Source organism: Vollenhovia emeryi, unplaced genomic scaffold (genome assembly GCF_000949405.1).
Source record: "Vollenhovia emeryi isolate VEMERY1.0 unplaced genomic scaffold, V.emery_V1.0 DF939129.1, whole genome shotgun sequence".
Classification (NCBI taxonomy): domain Eukaryota; kingdom Metazoa; phylum Arthropoda; class Insecta; order Hymenoptera; family Formicidae; genus Vollenhovia; species Vollenhovia emeryi.
The window spans coordinates 2438237-2460445 of NW_011967237.1; the positions used below are offsets into that span (position 1 = coordinate 2438237).

Genomic DNA, 22209 nt, shown 5'->3' on the forward strand with positions numbered 1-22209 from the left:
AAACAATTATATTCTTGGTGAAATAAAATATAGAACTTTGTTACGTTTATAAATTATTTAAAACGTTATACAAGAAGAGAAAGACAAATATTATAAAAAATATTAAAAAAAAAATTTTAGTAGAGTCTATCGGTACTGAGCATTTTACATACCATCAAGAAATCCGTTCGTCAACGGTGAACTTGGATAAGGTGCACTTGGATAAGGTACGATGTCAGGTTCTGCAGTCATGTCTCCGTTCTTCGATGTAGACTGAGATGTAGATCCATGTGAACAAGACGGGGCTTCAGGCGCCGATGGCACAGGCAGCAGTGGTATTGTTCCAATTACAATCGGATACTCTTTGACGATCTTGCGATACCTAGACAAAAATTGACAACCTATTGTTATTGGATGACCATCAAGGGCGTAAAATATTGCCGGATTATTACAATATATTTGGTTTACCACTGAGCTTTTAAAAGATACGTACATTTCACCGTGGAAGACGACACGTAGAATATATTTTAGGTCAATGATACCGCAGAATTCCAGTTCCGAAGGTGGTACCGAGGGGATAAGTAAACGTAATACGAAAACAGCGCGTTTATCGAACGGTCCTAGTTTTTGCACAGATGCCACAGTTGTTTTGTCGTGCCTAGTGGACGCAGTCGCGCGAAACTCGCAGGACTTGGTAAGCATAAATTAAAATTTGGTAATTATCACAGGACAGAATAAAATTTACATTCTGGCCAATTTATCGATTCACATATTTTGATGAAAATAAACATCTGAGCGTATAGATTGAGCGTAAAGGCACACGGAAAGTTTCGCGTTTACGCTTCTCTCTGTCAATCTTCCCTTGCACTCGATTTACGTACCGATTCTTATTTTGACCAGGGTAATATTACATATTAATTACAACAATTATTTTCAAACCTACTTGCTGTAGTTTCAAGCAGATTTTATTGAATTCAGTGCTGGTATTATCCTTTAAATCGAAACCTGCCTCGATCCATTGTCCCGGAACGAATCCTGTCGTCGGTAATTTAACATGCATATTTATCGAACCATCGCTGATGCAGCAGAGGCAGCAAGAGAAAGCCTGGTTTATTTCATCGTGTATGCCGATCTAATATAAATAATATATCATTAATTTTCAATGCAATTGTTTAAATAAGACTGTTCATCATATGGCTATAAAATGGCTAGCTTGTATTTTCTGGTCTAAGAAATTTTTTAATTTGAAAGTACCAAATCCTAATATAAATTAAAAAGATCGAATTCACTCACACATTGCTCACGACGAATGTTCAAGTCGTAATGTGAAATTATGGTGAACACAGCTTTGCACTCGTGATTGAACCGCCACGATCTAACAATGACCGCCTTTATCGTGTATCTGATATGACCGTAGTACTGTTCGAAGCTGCATGGTATGTCATGTGGTAGTTGAATATGAAAAGGATATTTACTCAATCCTGCAGGGATGTGCACTTTTCTGTCCTCTGAAATGAATATATCAAATATTAAATGTAGCCTCTAAATATAATTTATTATTTTTCTATGTGGATCGTAGTAAAATGTATCTTAGCTATTTTACACTTAAATATACATGTTACAATATACACATATTCTAATTATTAGTGCAAGTATAATATATTTCATTATTATATTATACTGTACTAATATATTCTAACGAAAATTTCTGTCACGATATATGCTTGAGTTTTAATTGACAATATTAACCTTCTAATCTCTCTAACAGCATGATGGTTAAACTAAAATACTTTTCATTCCCACTATAAGTAGTAGAGGTAGTTGTAGAATCTCCATTGCTATCTGTCGTACTCGTTTCCTCAGTCCATCTGACGTCAGCTTCTCCCTTAGCTGATAATTTTAGTGCTGCAAAGATTAATGATCATTTTACATACAAAATAAGGAATTAAGAAAATCCGTATTCTTTATAAAAAAAAATGTGTATAATAGATACAGATAACTATGCGCAAAACGCTAAATAGAATTATTTGAATATATCGCAGCAAATAGACTGATGTTATTTTGACATAAAAATTACGTTTTTGACGCTAAAATGACAAGTAATTTTATCGTGTTTGTTAGGATGTAATTCTTTTGCTATTTATCGTTTATAACACAATATACTTTGTGTAACTCTTACTATCATATTTATTTATTTATGTTTAACCTGTTTAAAATATACAGAAAAAATACAGAAAAGATATTGTTCGTTCTAAAATTATCACAAGAATAATCTCATAATATTCCAGGCATTATCAAAGCGTCCAATTCTGAGATTGATAAAATTTCCGCCAATATGTTCGTCACACTGTTATCACTGATTAGTCCAAGAATCGATAATCTCTGAGTCCGTCGAGGCGACCTTCAAATATACATTACAGTATTTCTGGTTGGATTCGCAAAGCTAATGTAATTTTAGATGATATTAAGATATACTTAAGATTTTTTGTATACGATGTTTTTAATATATCTTGAAATTGGAGAAGAAAGGAAAAGTAAAAAGATGTAGATGCAGATGATATCTATAGTTATTGTCTACGCAGATCATGGTTACACGTGTAAATTTTGCGATGGTTTTGTTCGATGGATATCTTTAAAAGAGTTAATTAACTGAATGATTTACCTTCAGCAATTTTTTCCCTTGCCAGATTGATGGTGACGCAGCCGCTGACGATTTCGCCGGGCATGTAAACAGCATCCGGCCGGCTAAATTCAATGTTAAAAATGTTCAACGATGCCATGTTTCTATCGCAGTACACTGGTCAGTCGGGACAGACTTCTCAGTCTCGCTCCGCGATCGAGTCGAGATTGACGTACATACAGCATGATGGCTGCACGACTGATGTACGAACTTGGGAACATCGAGATATTTCATATCGACGTGCCCCACCATGAGAACGTTAAAGGAATTATATCTTCAGGATATATAGATCAATTGATATCACTTTCTTGAAAGTGTCACTTCCAAATATCTCTTTCGACGTGACTAATACAAGGTTTATCACACTCGTGCAGATCAATGAGACAGATATAAGAATGAGGAAACACGAAGTTTTAGATGTATATTTTCTATTATAGAATCTAGCGGTTTATATTGTTTAGAAATGGAGTATCACAGAAAGAATGAGGCTCATGGCTGATACGAGCCACTGCGCGTCGCGTTATGTAACATACTGAAATGTGCTATTCCCATAGCTAGTTACAGATAACTTACTGCCATAAGCTAAAACAGGATAGTTTGACAAGCGAGAATGTCGAGAGTGTCTACTGTATGAAGCGAATTCTTTACATTTATATAGCAAAATGACGAGGATCATTCGCCAATTAGAAACATAAATTAAAGTCTCTAAAACATTCATAAATATTTATTTTCTCCGTTCCACTTTCTCCTGTCAGTTTTATTATTCAGTGACTTTAGAATCTGTTTTGCCAACGTGAAACGTAAAATAACTAGCCTTTTACGTTAGCGATTCGCCAGATGATTATTAATTCCTATAATAAAAAGGCTTAAGAAGACGTTACTGTGTTCGTACTTGCATACTTTCTTTTGCAAAAAAATTAATCGATTAAAAGAGTCAAATTGCTTTCATTACGCTCGATATTTTGCAAAAACAAATAAAACATCGCAGCTTCATTGTCAAGCGAAAAAGTGCATTTTAATTTGTACGATTGATCACTGTTAAGTAAAGTTAAGTATGTTAAGTAACGAATTATAAAAGACATTTGGTTGTTTTAATCGATATAAACAAATAAATGATTTATAGATCCTTAAAATTACGTTCAAAATTGCTCAAAAAGTATGTAAGTAGGTTTAGTTAGGATTTTTTATTTGCATTCTTCTGGTTTGATTGACTCGTTATGAATGGGTGATATGAAAATAATATGGTAACATTACGGTAAATATCAAACATGAATATAGTGTTGCTGCTTTATATTATATATTTTTGATATCATAATATTGTAAAAAATAAGCTTTCTAAGATATTTAGCTATATTTCCAATTAGGTCTCATTTTTTAAATATTTGTGGACTGTAAGAGAACACTTACTGCTTGAATGACAGATTTCTTTGCATGGTACTTTTACTGGATGCGTCTGCTATCTGGTGGTCTCTGAGACTACTAACTTCTCACCAAGTCGAATGATATCTGAATCGGGTAGAAAAGACAAGCTCGAGGTGTGTATCACGGAAATGTTCGGAAAATTTCCATGATGCGCATTCAGTTGTTTGATGAATTAGCGGAACCACCGGTCCCGCCGCCAAAGTTGTCTCCGGCGTCGCGACGTCACCGTCCGACGACTCGGCGCAGCGAGACAGCGTGACGGCAAACGTGAAAATTATCTTTGCGTTACTGAATGTCGACAGAACTAATTGAGAGAATTGATTAGCATTATTTATAAATCTTGTACAATAGATAGAATAGCTAATTGCGATTTTTTATTATAATTTTTATTCTTCGTATTCCATTGTTTTCAGCTTTTGCCATTTTTATTTTTCGGAACATTTTTTCGGTTACAGATTAAAACGGTTTAAATTATACAAAGATAATTTAAAACGATAGGAAATATTTTTAGTTCGATGTATGTGTAATTATCAGCTTAGATGACCTTCCTATTTCTCAAGCGGATCTGCAAGTAAAGTATTGATAATACGTGCAGCCCACAGATGTAGTAGTAGAAGACTTAATTAGTATAATCGTCTTACCTGAAATAGGGAATTTGAAGACTGGATATTTAGGTGCAAAGGGTTGGTCAGCGCCATACACGTATACAGATTCCGTGTGATCTTTGATGCAAGATGCTCTGTTCGTACAGGATTCTTCATACGATGGAGGAGCTATATACAAAAGCATTTACCCATTTGTATATTTTTATACCTAATCTGTATCTACTTTGACGACTTTGGCTTGGATTACAGTCTCGTAGTACTTTTCACGTAAGGTCTTGTGATTACGACTTTAATACGTAAAGAAATATTGACTCTTTTAAATCACTCGAACAATAATATTCTTGGTGAAATAAAATATAGAACTTTGTTATGTTTATAAATTATTTAAAACGTTATACAAGAAGAGAAAGACAAATATTATTATAAAATATTGAAAAAAAATTTTTGGTAGAGTCTATCGGTACTGAGCATTTTACATACCATTAAGAAATTCGTTCGTCAACGGTGAACTTGGATAAGATACGATGTCAGATTCTGCAGTCATGTCTCCGTTTTTCGATGTAGACTGAGATGTAGATCCATGTGAACAAGACGGGGCTTCAGGCGCCGATGGCACAGGCAGCAGTGGTATTGTTCCAATTACAATCGGATACTCTTTGACGATCTTGCGATACCTAGACAAAAATTGACAACCTATTGTTATTGGATGACCATCAAGGGCGTAAAATATTGCCGGATTATTACAATATATTTGGTTTACCACTGAGCTTTTAAAAGATACGTACATTTCACCGTGGAAGACGACACGTAGAATATATTTTAGGTCAATGATACCGCAGAATTCCAGTTCCGAAGGTGGTACCGAGGGGATAAGTAAACGTAATACGAAAACAGCGCGTTTACCGAACGGTCCTAGTTTTTGCACAGATGCCACAGTTGTTTTGTCGTGCCTAGTGGACCTAGTCGCGCGAAACTCGCAGGACTTAGTAAGCGTAAATTAAAATTTGGTAATTATCACAGGACAGAATAAAATTTACATTCTGGCCAATTTATCGATTCACGTATTTTGATGAAAATAAATCTGAGCATATAGATTGAGCGTAAAGGCACACGGAAAGTTTCGCGTTTACGCTTCTCTCTGTCAATCATCCCTTGCACTCGATTTACGCACTGATTCTTATTTTGACCAGGGTAATATTACATATTAGTTACAACAATTATTTTCAAACCTACTTGCTGTAGTTTCAAGCAGATTTTATTGAATTCAGTGCTGGTATTATCCTTTAAATCGAAACCTGCCTCGATCCATTGTCCCGGAACGAATCCTGTCGTCGGTAATTTAACATGCATATTTATCGAACCATCGCTGACGCAGCAGAGGCAGCAAGAGAAAGCCTGGTTTATTTCATCGTGTATGCCGATCTAATATAAATAATATATCATTAATTTTCAATGCAATTGTTTAAATAATACTGTTCATCATATGGCTATAAAATGGCTAGCTTGTATTTTCTGGTCTATGAAATTTTTTAATATGAAAGTACCAAATCCTAATATAAATTAAAAAGATCGACTTCACTCACACATTGCTCACGACGAATGTTCAAGTCGTAATGTGAAATTATGGTGAACACAGCTTTGCACTCGTGATTGAACCGCCACGATCTAACAATGACCGCCTTTATCGTGTATCTGATATGACCGTAGTGCTGTTCGAAGCTGCATGGTATGTCATGTGGTAGTTGGATATGAAAAGGATATTTACTCAATCCTGCAGGGATGTGTACTTTTTTGTCCTCTGAAATTAATATATCAAATATTAAATGTAGCCTCTAAATATAATTTATTATTTTTCTATGTGGATCGTAGTAAAATATATCTTAGCTATTTTACACTTAAATATACATGTTACAATATACACGTATTCTAATTATTAGTGCAAGTATAATATATTTCATTATTATATTATATTATATTGTACTAATATATTCTAACGAAAATTTCTGTAACGATATATGCTTGAGTTTTAATTGACAATATTAACCTTCTAATCTCTCTAACAGCATGATGGTTAAACTAAAATACTTTTCATTCCCCCTATAAGTAGTAGAGTGATTTCTCGTTTTCTTAGTCCATCTGACGTCAGCTTCCCCCCTAGCTGATAATTTTAGTGCTGCAAAGATTAATGATCATTTTACATACAAAATAAGGAATTAAGAAAATCCGTATTCTTTATAAAAAAAATGTGTATAATAGATACAGATAACTATGCGCAAAACGCTAAATAGAATTATTTGAATATGTATATCCCAGCAAATAGACTGATGTTATTTTGACATAAAAATTACGTTTTTGACGGTAAAATGACAAGTAATTTTATCGTGTTTGTTAGGATGTAATTCTTTTGCTATTTATCGTTTATAACACAATATACTTGGTGTAACTCTTACTATCATATTTATTTATTTATGTTTAACCTGTTTAAAACATACAGAAAAAATACAGAAAAGATGTTGTTCGTTCTAAAATTATCACAAGAATAATCTCATAATATTCCATGCATTATCAAAGTGTCCAATTCTGAGATTGATAAAATTTTCGCCTATATGTTCGTCACACTGTTATCACTGGATAGTCCAAGAATCGATAATCTCTGAGTCCATCGAGGCGACCTTCAAATATACATTACAGTATTTCTGGTTGGATTCGCAAAGCTAGTTTTAATTTTAGATGATATTAAGATATACTTAAGATTTTTTGTATACGATGTTTTTAATATATCTTGAAATTGGAGAAGAAAGGAAAAGTAAAAAAGATGTAGATGCAGATGATCTATAGTTATTGTCTACGCAGATCATGGTTACACGTGTAAATTTTGCGATGGTTTTATTCGATGGATATCTTTAAAAGAGTTAATTAACTGAATGATTTACCTTCAGCAATTTTTTCCCTTGCCAGATTGATGGTGACGCAGCCGCTGACGATTTCGCCGGGCATGTAAACAGCATCCGGCCGGTTAAATTCAATGTTAAAAATGTTCAACGATGCCATGTTTCTATCGCAGTACACTGGTCAGTCGGGACAGACTTCTCAGTCTCGCTCCGCGATCGAGTTGACATACATACAGCATGATGGCTGCACGACCGATGTAGGAACTTGGGAACATCGAGATATTTCGTATCGACGTGCCCCACCATGAGAACGTTAAAGGAATTATATCTCCAGGATATATAGATCAACTGATATCACTTTCTTGAAAGTGTCACTTCCAAATATCTCTTTCGATGTGACTAATACAAGGTTTATCGTACTTGTGCATTATCAATAAGACAGATATAAGAATGAGGAAACACGAAGTTTTAGATGTATATTTTCTATTATAGAATCTAGCGGTTTATATTGTTTAGAAATGGAGTATCACAGAAAGAATGAGGCTCATGGCTGATACGAGCTACTGCGCATCGCGTTATATAACATACTGGAATATGCTTCCCATAGCTAGTTACAGATAACTTACTGCCATAAGCTAAAACAGGATAGTTTGACAAGCGAGAATGTCGAGAGTGTCTACTGTATGAAGCGAATTCTTTACATTTATATAGCAAAATGACGAGGATCATTCGCCAATTAGAAACATAAATTAAAGTCTCTAAAACATTCATAAATATTTATTTTCTCCGTTCCACTTTCCTGTCAGTTTTATTATTCAGTGACTTTAGAATCTGTTTTGCCAACGTGAAACATAAAATAACTATAGCCTTTCACGTTAGCGATTCGCCAGATGATTATTAATTCCTATAATAAAAAGGCTTAAGAAGACGTTACTGTGTTCGTACTTGCATACTTTCTTTTGCAAAAAAAATTAATCGATTAAAAGAATCAAATTGCTTTCATTATGTCGCTCGATATTTTGCACAAACAAATAAACGTTTTTAAAACATCGCAGCTTCATTGTCAAGCGAAAAAGTGCATTTTAATTTGTACGATTGATCACTGTTAAGTAAAGTTAAGTATGTTAAGTAACGAATTAGAAAAGACATTTGGTTGTTTTAATCGATATAAACAAATAAATGATTTATAGATCCTTAGAATTGCGTTTAAAATTGCTCAAAAAGTATGTAAGTAGGTTTAGTTAGGATTTTTTATTTGCATTCTTCTGGTTTGATTGACTCGTCATGAATGGGTGATATGAAAATAATATGGTAACATCACGGTAAATATCAAACATGAATATAGTATTGCTATTTTATATTATATTTTTGATATCATAATATTATAAAAAGTAAGCTTTCTAAGATATTTAGTTATATATCCAATTAGGTTTCATTTTTTAAATATTTGTGGACTGTAAGAGAACAAATGTTTACTGCTTGAATGACAGATTTCTTTGCATGGTACTTTTACTGGATGCGTCTGCTATCTGGTGATCTCTGAGACTACTAACTTCTCACTAACTCGAATGATATCTGAATCGGGTAGAAAAGCTCGAGGTGTCTATCATGGAAATGTTCGGAAAATTTCCATGATACGCATTCAGTTGTTTGATTAAATGACAGTAATTTTCTGTCCAACAAGTTGAAACAAAGTAACATTGTTGGAATAATTTTTTTTAATTGTGTGATTAAACTTTTATATGTTATTTTCTAAATATATAAATTTATCGAGATAATTTGCACAGTAAAGAGATTATAACTTCTTTTATTTTGTGTGATTATTTTAAACATATTAAATAATAATTTACGAGATATAATCTTTCTTTCTGCAGGATTTATCAGTCCACCGAAAATATTTGACGAGTTAGGCCTGAAGTAATGCCTTCTCTCTTCTTTTCTTTCACATAATTATTTAACAATTAAAACTCCCCGCCTCAATTAAGAGCATTTTTGTAAGAAACTCTTATAAACTGACGTACCTATAAAATGATGGTAATCGTCGATGTTATAAACTGACGGGAGGCTCAAATCAAATTCCTCCACGCGAAGCTCGTAAAGTGCCTTACTGTAGTGCCTTACTGATTAAAGGTCGAACTATACTGGGTAAACGGGTTTGGACCAACATCAGAGGCAAATATTAGATTCCGCAACGCGTGCCTGCATGTACCGAAACGTCTACCTGTTGGACACCGTTCTATCAGGCCTGCAATGCCTTCGTAGCTTCCTTCGGCGTAAACACAAACGTAATTTTGTTTGATAGATTGTTTCGATGGTATCGACAGGGAATACCATACCGTATAAGCTGGCAGAAGGGTTAGTTACGGACTTGAAGTCTGACATGGTACTTTTTTTTTATTTCGATATTTCATCGCGTGTACAAGTAACAGAAGTTATTTCCGCATGACAGGTTTCAAGAGATATACATAAAAATTACAAAGATATACATCTCTATACAATCCATAGTTATTTACTTGTTGTATGTCTTATAAGACGTTTTTATCATAAAATGTATTTGCTAAATAAAAGAAAGGCACAAGCTTCACTAGGTAGCTTAAACCTTGGATGGTAATTTAAAAAAAAAGATACTATCGCAATTTAAAGTTGGTAATACAATTCGTTATACTATTTCGTCCGTGTATAACGATAAATTCTAACGAAAGGATATGATATTAAACTCGCCAAGATCCGATGAAAATCATCAACGTCCGGTGAATGCGATGAAAATTATAACGTCTGGTGAATACGAAATTATTGAAAGAGCACGTGCGGGGAGAACAACAAAGCCCCCAGTGAACGTGACGACGCGGGAGGGGTGGTCCGCGGCAGCTGCGAAGCGGGCGCGAGGGTGGCTTCCACATTGCAACCCCTCAGTAGCACGCCGGCCATCGCCGAGGTGGCACCTCGAGGCATCGAAACTTGTTCTCCTCACGACGCAAAATTCGGTCTACAACAAATTGTGTCTTCTGCCTGTTTGGGGGGCCGGAAGTGTCCTTAATCAGCGGAACCACCGGTCCCGCCGCCAAAGTCGTCTCCGGCGTCGCGACGTCACCGTCCGACGACTCGGCGCAGCTAGACAGCGTGACGGCAACTCTTTGTGACTACGACGTTCAACAGGTTAATCCCTAGTTGGCTAACTGGCGTAACGCTTCGGCCAATAATCTCGTCTACTCGCGTACCTGTTTACCTTGCGTCGTCGACACGCGCGTTGTATATCGCCTACATCGTCAATTCGAACAGAGACAGCATAGGCTGCGTCTAGATGAATCGCCCTCGTGCTGTGCGACGCTTGGAAAATGGCTTTCAATGATCGAACGATACTTCGTTGATCCAAAGTTCTCATCGCGACTGTACTTCCTAATAACTCCTTGTAACAGCGAGTAACTATTAACTGTTCGATTGAAATGAAAAATGATTTTACGTAAACGTTCCTTCGGTAAATTGCTTCCCCCGACCGTTGTTTCCTTGAAACGAGCTTGTCGTCCTATATTGAATATTGTATTTGACAAGTTTGTTTTGGCTTGAGTCGCGATGACAGTGAGAGAGAAAGCGAGAGAGAGGGAGAGTGTAATAATTTAAAGTGCTTTATGCTTCTTTTTTCTATTTTATTTGGATCGATGTACGCGTTCAGGGCAAACACTCGATCGTGAACTTGACATAGGTGCGTTTTAACCCTGCGGTTATAGGTCATGCGCTATATCACAATGGCATCGCATCTCATCGTTCCATTATTAATCAGCGATCGATTCAATATAAGAGAAAGTGACTTCTCGTTTAATTAATTCCGTTCGAGTTAATTCGTATTTGAGTTGATTCGTGAGAACAACTAAAGTTTTTGAGACGCGCAAATCCAAATAAAATGAGAATCTTTGTCAAATAAGAATAATATACGGGAGTTCTTCTTAAGCTCTTTACTAAGAAGAGCTGAAGTTTTAGAGACGTGCAAATCGATTAAAATGAGAATCTTTGTCAAGTGAGTGTACTATAATACGCGAAAGTTTTTCCCAGGCGTATTTTATCCCTCAATTCTGCTGCATGCAAAAAACTTAATGGCTATAGAACTTTTTGTATGTATTCTGTACGTGTATAACCTTTCGTAATGATAATTATAAAATTTAATTACGCGCTTCTTGGCTAAAATTTAACGCAAGCTCTTAACAAAGGTTTAACGAAATCTTATTCTCGTGCTTGACAGTCGGGAAGATTCGTGTATGTACAAGACGACAATCAAAACCAAAACCGCACTTGTTCCGCACTAACTTCTCATCTGCGAAATCGAAACCGCCGTGAAATCCGCTGAAATGAGAAGAGTGGCCGTGCTCGGTCGCAGAACAATTTACAGGCGTAGCCTCACAACCGACGGCGGTCGTTTCTGCGATGCGACAGTGACGAAGCTGCGGAGCTTCTCCCGATAAACAGCCGGCCCGGGACATTGAATCGTCGGAGATAACGCGATCCGGGAGGAAAGTAAATTCGTCAGAGGGACACCGTAGCGGAGATGGCAACCAACAGCCCCGGACAATCGATCCATCTGAAATCCCCGAGGAGTCCGCGGCAGCTGCCGGCGCTTCCTCGTCTCCAGCAGCAGGTGCCGATCGCCGAACAGCGGAGCCCGACTCAGGGTCAATCGCTGGCCAAGTCGCCCGGCACTCCGCGGGTCTTCGAGTTCCCGCCCGAGTACTACCCGGAGACACCCAACACGACCTTCGACTTCGACGAGTTCGGGCGCGCCGACGAGCACGAGCAGCAGCGCGGCTCCAGGAGTCCCAGCTATTACTCCCGCACCACGCCGGTCCCACCGCGGAGCCCGAAGACTCCCAACAGCGAGATACTGCACTCGCCCGGCCGCAGGTCCCCCATCTTCCAGTTCTGCGATCCGCGCAAGACTTTGAGGCAGGCCGCGAGCTATCCGGCATCGGGGACCTCGTCATTGATGACCGATCGCAGTAGATCGGTCAACTCGTCGTCCGGTTATGGCGCGAGAAGCCCGCAGCTTTTCGACCGGCGGAGGAACTCCTTCGGCCTGGCGAGCCTCAACAGCCCTATGTCGCCCACGATCGTAACTCCGACGTCGCACGAAGCGACCAGTCCGCAGGCGAGTCGAAACTCGGAACTCGGCCAAAAAGATGCCAGCAGGGAGATCGCGGGATATATGTGTAATAGCCCAGGCAAGAGTCCTTCTTTGGAAAGTCATCCCGGAGGACTGCAGGAGAAGCCCGGCGAGGGGGCCGGCGATAGGTCAAGAAGCGCAAAAACAGGCGGGCACTTTAACAAGAGCCAGGGATGCCTCGACGAGGTTGGTCGGAGTCATTGCGAGGGCTCGAACGAGCGCACGAAACGCAGACGGAGCGGAAAGAACATGTCCCGACGATCTACCAGCGATTTGACGGATATGGGTGACGCCGATACTGAGATCACTCTATTATCCAGCCCTAGAAGAAGAGGCTCGATGAAGGGCGGTCTCGGTGAGTCTTTTCTCTTATTTACGAACCAGCTTTATCTTCATTTACAACAGTTTCTCCCATCCTTACAGTCCTCCATCTCCTACGGTAATAAACAACGGCCGATGTTCTCGAGCGCCATGAAACGTTTGTTTCCTTGACGAGGGTCGGTTGATTGAAAATGCTATTGTGTCGCGCCAATATGTTATACATTAAACATGCAAAAGCCAAGCATGTTGTATTAAACGCACGAAATGCGTTTCGAATTTCGTAATTTTGAAATAATTTAATGCCGTTAACATTAAAGGTCTCTAATTTATTAATGGCTCTTCATCGTTTTCCTGTTGTGACGATTAAACCTTCCCGATTACTGTTCTTCTATAATTTTAAAAATTGGTTATTACTTTACTGTAATTACAGTTTTTTTTGTTATTAATTGCATTTTTTAATTATTAATACTCGTGTTTGCGAGCAATAACTACAGCGTATTGTAATAATATAATGTATTTGAGTGAAACGCAATTTTGAATATTAATAAAATATAAATTGCTTCGCGTTCTAATTCGTAATATCGCGGCTGCAGGGGATATTTTTTGCGCGAAATATCGCGGGGGCATTAAAGGTTTCTTCGTTATAGCGAACGATTTGGATGCGGGTCGATTTGGATGAAAACGAGAATTACGGCGACACACGGCACGTGAATAACCCCGGGCACGTGCACACGCGCCGCCGATAATTGGCCTCCATAGAAACGAAATTTGGGATTTCGCCACGTCGAAATTCGCGGCCTACGAGTCATTTGCTCTTTTAATCCGACTGAGTGCTCTCCTATCGATGAAAATCCATAACGCGCGTTAATGTGGGTATAATGAAGGTTTTGTAATGTACGCGCTTAGCGCACCCGAAATCTATGTGCGCGCACGTGCGCGCGCAAGAGGCTCCGGTAATTGCTTTTCAACATAAATCTGCGACGCCATCGGATCGTCATCGTGTAAAGGCGATGAATAAAACTGGCCCACCCTCTTTGGTGCCGTCCATTTTGACACTCTCGTTTTCCCCTCAGAGTCTCTCTCGCGTCTGTGAGTATTTTTACCTTTTTTTTTACCTGCTAAAGTTCCTTTTACTGCGTTTTTTTGCCTTTTGATGTCTTTCTGGACCTTCTTGCTCTCAGACGAAGCCGGATGAAAGAACCGGGGTATACACTTGAGACTTAATTCTCCGATCCTCTTCAATCATTGGCCATTCGACTTTCATTAGAAAGATGGGAATACGATCGGACAGGGCTCGTGTAAAATTGTAAATAACAGTAGAGGAAGGTCCCCTATTATGAGATAGGATCTAATATAGGATATTAGGGGATTTCTGTTAAGTTAATATGCGTAATCAGTTGATTCCACCATGAATTTATTGCTCTTGGAGCGAAATCTTGTTTAGTGGAAAATTAATTGTTGGATTGCGTTGCGAGAAAAGATTTGTGATTGAATGTGGCTGTTGAAAACCTGCTATTTCATATTAGAAACCACTCTCATAATAGAGGGCTTTTCTCTATATTGTCAATCAGAAACGTTGATTCTGAAATTCACCCCTTACGATCAATTCGAAAAGAGACTTTACTCGCATTGAAACTTTATTCTCGCGAGCGTTCGCGAATTACGGGCGAGTTTAACGGGCACAGCACGACGATGAGTGGTTTTTCAAACGCCACGTTTATCCGACGATATATTCACGTATTCGTGTCCGCGTATGCTGTGTAACAAAAACGGTATAGAGTATCGCGATGCGGTTTTACCTTTGAACATCTCCCTCGAACATTGCGTGCTGCGTTTTCACTGGACTGACTTTTCACGAAGCTCTCGTGCGTGAGTGTGTTGCAGCCTATCTGGCGTCGAGACGCGGCTCCCGCGATAGTCAGTGCTCGAACGTGTCCAATGTTACCAATGAAGATGTGGGGCCATTGAATTTCAGCAATCATCCGAGAGGCCGGCAACGAAGAACTTCCAATTTTCTCGAGCTGCCGGGTGAGTAGATTTACAATTATTATATTTATGTAGCCATTCGATATTTGGAAATTTAAGTTTACCAAATTTCGAAAATTAACTGAAGCAGCGATTATGACGAGTAACGGTTTGAAAGATTGTATTTATGATATTATTAAGTAGAAAACGAAATAGTTATGGTATGGTAAATTGAAGTGTATAGAAATCACGTTGCGTTGCACAATTGTGTGTACCGCGGTGTTATATTATATTATATACCTTTTACAGAGGTATATGAGACTTGACCTTTTTTATTCATTATTATATGTCCGATGTAGAAATCTGTTTTTAATTTAACCTTTGAATTATGATATAAACTGAATATAATCATAACAATTAACTATATATCAATGTAAATTATTTTCTTTGATCTATAATTTGTAAGAGAGCGAAAGCGAGATAATGAGAAGAAGGAGACGAAGGAGAAGAGAGAAAAAGAGGAGGCGTTGCTTTATATATAAAATTTACTGTTGGATCTAATATAGAAAATCTAAAGCCGTGTGAAATTTTGTTATCCGCTAATTAGTTTTCTTACGTGGCAAAATGTTGCATAAAACAACATGAAAGATAAGGGTTTACTTTGCAAAGAAACTTTGCTGTTATTTTAACTAATTATGGTCACTTTCTTTCTGTCTTGCATCATCTTCTTTGGTATCTTATAGCAATGTCATATTTCCTTCTTAGCAAAGTTTAAGATGCTTTCTATTTTGTAGCTAGTAAAAAAGTTCTAAAAAGCTTTGAAAAAAAATACAATTCTTTAGGTACACACACTGTCTAATTATTATTTAGCGAGAGCTTCCACGTGAATTGCTTCATACGATACGTTTCACTTCACTGTCGTGTGGAAGTTATTCACGCGATTTTCTACAGCTTGCGATAGTTTTCGGGTGTTGCTTTGTCTGGCATACTTTTTCCGTGTACACGTGTGGAACCTTATCGAAAGTGCGCTGACGTCGATAGTTGCGTTTGGCCTGGTTAAAACTTCGAATGCATAGTCGCTCGCCGGGGCAAGGTCGGCGACAGTGAGATAAATGTTCTGCGGGTTATTATGCCGATGCATGGAGCGAACAAAGTTTTGTTCTGTGACATCGCGTGCGTCGGTAATAAGCCCGTGTAGAAAAATTACGGAACTCCGAATGCTAATAAGAGCACCGAGTACGATGTAGACTGCCGTTCAACGTAAATTCAGTCGAGTAACATTATTTGCGAAATACAAAGAGCGAATTCACGCACTGATAATTAATTGAGCAATATTTTAATTTACGCGTACACACGCGTACACAGCAGATTTAGATTCTGTGGAAAGCTGCACGACCTCTGACTAGACCTGCCTTCATATCTGAAGCGACTGAATTGATTTCGTTCAATATGAGACCGACAATAGCTTTCATGTTTGAAATCCAAATACGTCGAGTAATCTGCAGCATCAATCATGGCTGGATATTTGTTCAGTACGTCGATCAGCGACATTTCTGTTAGTACGTTTACGGATAATTACGACGTATAAACAGTCTGGATCGTTTGCAGGATACGAAAGTGTAACTGAAATGAAATTGTAATAATACTCATATTGTATTAGATCAATTGATTATATTACATTTATCTCTTTGGTTTACTTCTTGACTTTTTATGGACATTGTTACTCTTTTCGCAAGGACAGTTCCGAGGGGGAAACCGCTGAGGGCATTGTGGTGTACAGATTCGCGGCATTACTGGACATTGCTAGGCATTTTTTGGGCATTAGTTTGGGTATGAAGCCTTGCTGGAGCATTATAAAGATAAAATAAGATAAAATAAGATAATAAGATAAAGTAATGCTCACTGGGCATTAGATTGGCGTACAAGATTTTGGTCACCGGTTTCCCCCTGCCAGTTCATTTCAATAATAGATTTTAATTGGACTTGATTTGTTTATTCGAACGTGATGGTTCGCGAAATGATAATAAAATCGTTTACAGCTCTGCGTTGGACACTTGGGTTGCTAAAAATAATATTTCAATCTATTCGCGCGTGAATGTAGCCTGATGTATCGATTCGAATCCATTACTTATTTTTCAATGACTTTTTAATAAATTTGCTGTCAATATTCCAGATTGTACGCACTAGTCAATGTCATTATATACATTTTACGAACATATCCTGTGAATTTATTAACTTTTACTCGGAAATGAATTTCACTCGACGTTAAATCTTTTAACTTCCACTTTCATTTTTATTTATTACGATACACACGTTGCATCTGTACATATATGACATCTACTCCCTGGAATTTTATATTCCCGCTCACTTACTTTGGACTCGCATTATGCAGATTCAAGGGAAGAGAGAGACAGAAAAAGGAAAAGAGAGCGCACTATCACCCTTGACATACTACCCCTATTCTTCTGTATCATTTCGCATCCCGAATGAAGCGCGGCGTAGCAGCGCGACGTGACGGAGAATTAATACGCTATTTATTCTCATTTACGCGATCCGTCGCCTCATTATTGTCCCGCGCGTTTCATATCACGTGAATGTAAAGTAGTACTTAATCGCCCCGCTAATCCTTACCGCGCTTAATAAACCAAAAGTCTCGAGCCCCATGCTAAACTTGGTACTAAATGTAAACGTAGTACACGTTATGCTCCCCGTTCTAACAGCGACTAAGTGAGGCAATTACGTATTAATAAACGTGTACACGTGAGACGTGTGAAGTGTTGTGCCTGTATGCGGGACAGACTTACAACGTAATGAGTTGATATAACAAAGGGATCGTCTCGTAACCGGCGCGAAATTAGTCTCCAAATGTGGCCTACTTTCGAGCTATTTCGGGGGGAGGGGGGGGGGAGAGGATAAGATTCATTTATTCGAGCTTTTTCTCGCGGGGGCGAGTGTGCGACGGAAAAGCGTGCGTTTACACTCTGAGATACGACGGGGCGCGCAATCTGAAAGTCTAAAGTTCATTTTCCGCGGCAAAAGTTGTGCCCCGTTGTGCTCGCCGCGTCCGCGATGCTTTAATTAATCACTCACCGCACTCGAAGTTTAAGGCAGTAATATTGAGTTTAATATAATACGTGCGCGAAGTGCGAAATTAATTTCGCTCGGTTAAATCCCTCGCCGTTAGGCAACTCCGCGAATTGTGACATTTCACGAATAAACGTCTAAATCGTGCTAATGTGGCTATTTTTGGATTGTGTTTAAAATTTTGTCGATTACTAAGGCTTATCAGTCGCGGGAGTTCTTGGAATTTCGGGCGTCGAACGTAGCGCCGTATATCGTTTTAATTCGCCACTAAATAACGATTTCTTTCACCTTGGTGGCCACCGGTATCTGTTAATATCCGCGTACTTTTTCAATTAATATAAATTAATAGCGCACTTATCAATTTAAAAGTCGCGAGTGATTTAAAATGTTTTAAATTGTTGGGCGTAATTTCATTTATTGAGTTTTCTCCTCGGTTATGCGCCAGTTATCTGATCGTCACCGATAAGTTTTTTCAAGCCGTCCACCCAGATGTAATTTGGAAACTGCATGAAATTGTCAGATTATCTAATTGTAAGTATCTAAAACTGTTATTTTAACTTGAAATTAATTATCTCCCCGTTGTCTTTGTATAGAAAATATTTTGTTCTAATAATGACGCTTCTTACCACATTGTAATTTATAATATAATCTACTGTCGTAAGTTAAAACATGAAATGAGACAAATTAGTGAGTTTAGTGATAAAATAGTGAAGATATGTCGCTTCTTCAAATGTCTCTTTCAGTATTTATCATGAAATTATCTAGGAGTTTTCTTTATTTAGAATATAATTCTTGTATTTGATAAAACAGACTTAATATACTAATAGGCTAACTTAAAGAGTAATGCAATCTAAGAATTTCCAAATCTCAAGAGCGACTTTTTTGCAAAATTTATAAATTTAAAACTTAAAGAACATAAAAATGCAAAGAATCGGCAGTCTTGTGTGTTATGAGATTTTAATATTTTCTGAAATATTGGAGAATCTTGCATATAATATTATTTCAATGGTTCGTGTAGACTCAGGATATTTAAAATTCAAGAACGTAAAACTCGGCGCATGAAATTTCTAAAAATCATACGTTTTTCAGGAAGAAAATTTTTCCATTCTTCGAAAAATTCTTTCAACAACTAGGACAATGTATAATCAAATAATATATTTTAAGAAGGCTCCTTGTTCCTTCGCGAGAATCTTTGAAAAGATTTTTTCTCTTTGTCGTTTAATTCCTTACCTTCGTCGAAACTCGTTCTATTATTCAATGTTTCTCGGGAACCCTCTTCTTCCTTGGGATTAAATTTTAACGTAATGGAATTTCGGCAGCATAAATATAATATGCGAAGTCCTGGCCGTCATAAAATGTAATAACATAAGTAAATTATTATGGATTTTTATATCGCTTTATTTATTTATCCGAAATATTTGAAGATTTATCGGACTTGTTGCAGAGATTTAGCATGCAATAGAAAAATGTATCAACGTACTCTATTCGTATTTCATAATTTCATACGAATTCATTCGTCTTTGATTTTTCATGTAGTCTTTATCCCTAAATAATACGACAATTATTTTAATCTTCATAACAAAGGATGTATAAAGTGTGTTTAATCTCAATTTTATTAATTAAATGATTAATTTATATCCGAGCGCGCGTAATCTACAAGCTTTTTGTCATGGGTAATGTGTACAGTTTATTCCGGCAAAAAGTCTATCTTCCAAAGCTAACTTTCAGTGATGCCGTTGATGTAATTAGACCCGCCAAGCTCGGAACTTCTTGAGTGTTTCGTTGATTATAATTAAATTAAAAGTTGAAGTGCTTCGATACATACAGACATGCGATTTTCACAAATATAAAGTTATCAAATAGAATTCTCAAAGGCAAGTATGGAAATAATATATCACGAGAATGGCAAATACGAGAGCGATGTTACAAAAAAAATGAAACTTTCTGAAATAAAAATATATTCCGGTGAGCAAAACAACGCATATACTCGAAAATAAATATAACGAATCGCACGCATACACAATAAATTTTGTTTATCAACAATTTAAAGTAAAAGTAACCTTAAATAGGCTATTATGATATAAAGCAAACAAGCGAGAGCGCCTTTAGGTCCGAGCAAGATGTTGGTAACCAAATAATTGTAATCTAAAATGTGAATTTATATTCCCTTTTCCATCTTGTCCTGCGCGTCGGTTTCTTTTTAGACATAAAACATTTTTATTTAAATGAAATCGTTGTTGTCAGTGAATTCACATATTAAAATCCATAAACGATTTATAATTATTTAAAATGCTATATTTAGCATTCAAAAATAAAAATTATTTACGAAAACAAACGGAAAGCTATTTGTTTGCAAGAGATATTTTTGCAAATTATTAAATTTATCGTTAAGAAATTAGATGGTTTTTCGTTGTATCAAAAATCATATTATATAAAGAGCAACATTTATTCCTTACTAATTGCAAAACTTGTAAATCTATCGTTTACATTGTTACATGATTTAAAAACTAATATGAGTTATGAGCTTATTTAATTGAATTTTCCTATTACTTGATTTGATATACAAATTAGTATAATTAAAGTCTTTTAATTTTTTAAATATTATATCAGACAAGAAACGAGAAACATTTCAGGATTTGTAGTTTTAGTTTTGAGATTGCGATATTATTATAGAAGTTTGAAGAGTAAGCGAACCAAATTATCTGCTCAGAATAATTTTATCCAGTCGAAACGACAGACATGAATTTAAATTAATCCGAAGATAATTTTGAAATGAAACGCACGTAATTAAACACGTAAATTTTAAATAACAGGAAGCGTTTAATTTAAAGAAAAGCATGTATATAAAGTGCTTAGTTTTCGTTGTATCGCGTGATCAGTCTAATGCTTTAAGAAAATAGGTGCAAATTTGATAAATGTTATAAAAATCTACTATTTTCTTAACGAAAACATCGAGAAGCACATATCATGACGTGCTTCTCTAGCGCGAGGTAAATCCAACAGAAGCCGCCGTTGCAAAAGCACAAACGGATTTAAGGTCTATACTAGCTTTGAGCAGGATAAGCCGGTTGCGCTTATTAATATTAATCGCTTTGCTCTTGTCACTTTTATATCGCGCGGAGAAAGTCTAAACGAGAATACATAAGGTCGGGTGTATATCACAGATAACTCGCGTGGTTCGTAAAGATAACAAACGATTCTATAAATCATTCTGTTAAAAATCGCTAATGACCGGTCGCTTGCACAGACCGGTTCTTCCGGATCGTAATGCTATTCATTCGGAAAACCATGCAAGTCGGAAACGAGTCTACCGAGCTCGTTTTCGGTCATAAGCGCGGCGGTTTAATTATACCTGCGAAGCTGGGCCGGCCTTCGATCGATTCCTCCTCCGTGAGTACATTTACTTGACCCAGCGGTTGGTCTTGACAAAAGGATGAGATCTCGAACCCTGAGAAATGCGTCTCGATTAGTTCAGTCGAATGTATAATTCAAAGAACTCTTTAAATTGGAATTTCGCCCTGGGACAGCTGATTGCCTTGAAGAAAAGTAACATGTGCCTCTGATGCAAATGTAACTTACGAAATACCTTTAATAAAAGTTTCGAGACTTTCGTGAATTAAACTTTAGCGATGCGAAAGCAAATTTTGAGCCTCTGTGTAACATCGAGTGATCTTTAGCTTTCTTTCAGAACAGAATTCTAACTTCGAAGGAACTTTTCGATATGTCGAAAGATTACAAAAAAGTTATATAATGCGAGATTTATTTTACTTTCGGTCGTAACTAAAATTTTTGTTACAAGTAAATTTATATTTGAGGCTGAGGATAGCGAATATATGTATATGTCCGTGTCGCTCCTGAGTACATCGCAATTGATTAATTTTGTATTTGAATAATATATTGTAGTTATACAATGTACAATTTAATATGAGTTTATTGACGATACGTCCCGAAAACTGTCATAAGTTTCGCGTCCAAAAATTCAATAATTTCGCGCTTGGTTAATAATACATTTTATTTATTTGGGAAAGGTATTGATCGGTATATGTGACTCGCGCAGAGTTGTCTGCAGCGAGGATCCACTGACGCGGTATCTCATTATAGCAGGTAACTGGT

The 22209-nt window shown here is 37.1% G+C and overlaps 3 protein-coding genes across 6 annotated transcripts in view; 1 reads left to right on the forward strand and 2 right to left on the reverse strand.

Moving 5' to 3' along the window:
* Window positions 1–129: 129 nt before the first annotated feature.
* Window positions 130–3196, reverse strand: LOC105568475 (arrestin domain-containing protein 2-like). 2 transcript variants are annotated; one of them, XM_012024178.1, is made up of 7 exons: window positions 2904–3196; window positions 2642–2724; window positions 1729–1884; window positions 1273–1487; window positions 923–1111; window positions 473–669; window positions 130–361 (listed from the first exon to the last, which is right to left on the reverse strand). In XM_012024178.1, exons 1-7 carry the CDS (start codon window positions 2909–2911, stop codon window positions 145–147), a joined length of 1065 nt encoding a protein of 354 aa, XP_011879568.1. In that variant the 5' UTR covers window positions 2912–3196; the 3' UTR covers window positions 130–144. The 2 variants fall into 2 exon arrangements, with proteins under 2 accessions (XP_011879568.1, XP_011879567.1); XM_012024177.1 differs by having other exon boundaries at window positions 2642–3196.
* A 1284-nt stretch (window positions 3197–4480) lies between these two features.
* LOC105568474 (arrestin domain-containing protein 2-like) lies at window positions 4481–8167 on the reverse strand. Of its 2 annotated transcripts, XM_012024176.1 has the most exons (9): window positions 7620–7700; window positions 7179–7358; window positions 6731–6859; window positions 6270–6484; window positions 5920–6108; window positions 5472–5668; window positions 5167–5360; window positions 4723–4854; window positions 4481–4646 (listed from the first exon to the last, which is right to left on the reverse strand). In XM_012024176.1, the coding sequence occupies exons 2-9, from the start codon at window positions 7243–7245 to the stop codon at window positions 4630–4632; spliced, it is 1140 nt and encodes a 379-aa protein (XP_011879566.1). In that variant the 5' UTR covers window positions 7246–7358; window positions 7620–7700; the 3' UTR covers window positions 4481–4629. The 2 variants fall into 2 exon arrangements, with proteins under 2 accessions (XP_011879566.1, XP_011879565.1); XM_012024175.1 differs by lacking the exon at window positions 7179–7358 and having other exon boundaries at window positions 7620–8167.
* Window positions 8168–10532: 2365 nt separating this feature from the next.
* LOC105568477 overlaps window positions 10533–22209 on the forward strand; it is a 46055-nt gene continuing 34378 nt past the window's right edge. For both annotated transcript variants that reach the window (XM_012024179.1, XM_012024180.1), the window contains exons 1-3: window positions 10533–10733; window positions 11812–13081; window positions 14932–15075. In XM_012024179.1, coding sequence (XP_011879569.1) covers window positions 12115–13081; window positions 14932–15075 — 1111 coding nt within the window. In that variant the 5' untranslated portion in view covers window positions 10533–10733; window positions 11812–12114. The remainder of the gene's footprint in view (window positions 10734–11811; window positions 13082–14931; window positions 15076–22209) is intronic.

Coding starts and splice junctions, on each gene's coding strand:
- LOC105568475 (XM_012024177.1), bottom strand. CDS start 2,759: ATGGCATCGTTGAACATTTTTAACATTGAATTTAGCCGGCCGGATGCT. Junction 1,112..1,272: donor ACATTCGTCGTGAGCAATGT/GTGAGTGAATTC, acceptor TATTTATATTAG/ATCGGCATACACGATGAAAT. Junction 362..472: donor GTCGTCTTCCACGGTGAAAT/GTACGTATCTTT, acceptor ATTTTTGTCTAG/GTATCGCAAGATCGTCAAAG.
- LOC105568474 (XM_012024175.1), bottom strand. CDS start 7,737: ATGGCATCGTTGAACATTTTTAACATTGAATTTAACCGGCCGGATGCT. Junction 6,860..7,619: donor AAGGGAAAAAATTGCTGAAG/GTAAATCATTCA, acceptor TAATCTTTGCAG/CACTAAAATTATCAGCTAGG. Junction 6,109..6,269: donor ACATTCGTCGTGAGCAATGT/GTGAGTGAAGTC, acceptor TATTTATATTAG/ATCGGCATACACGATGAAAT.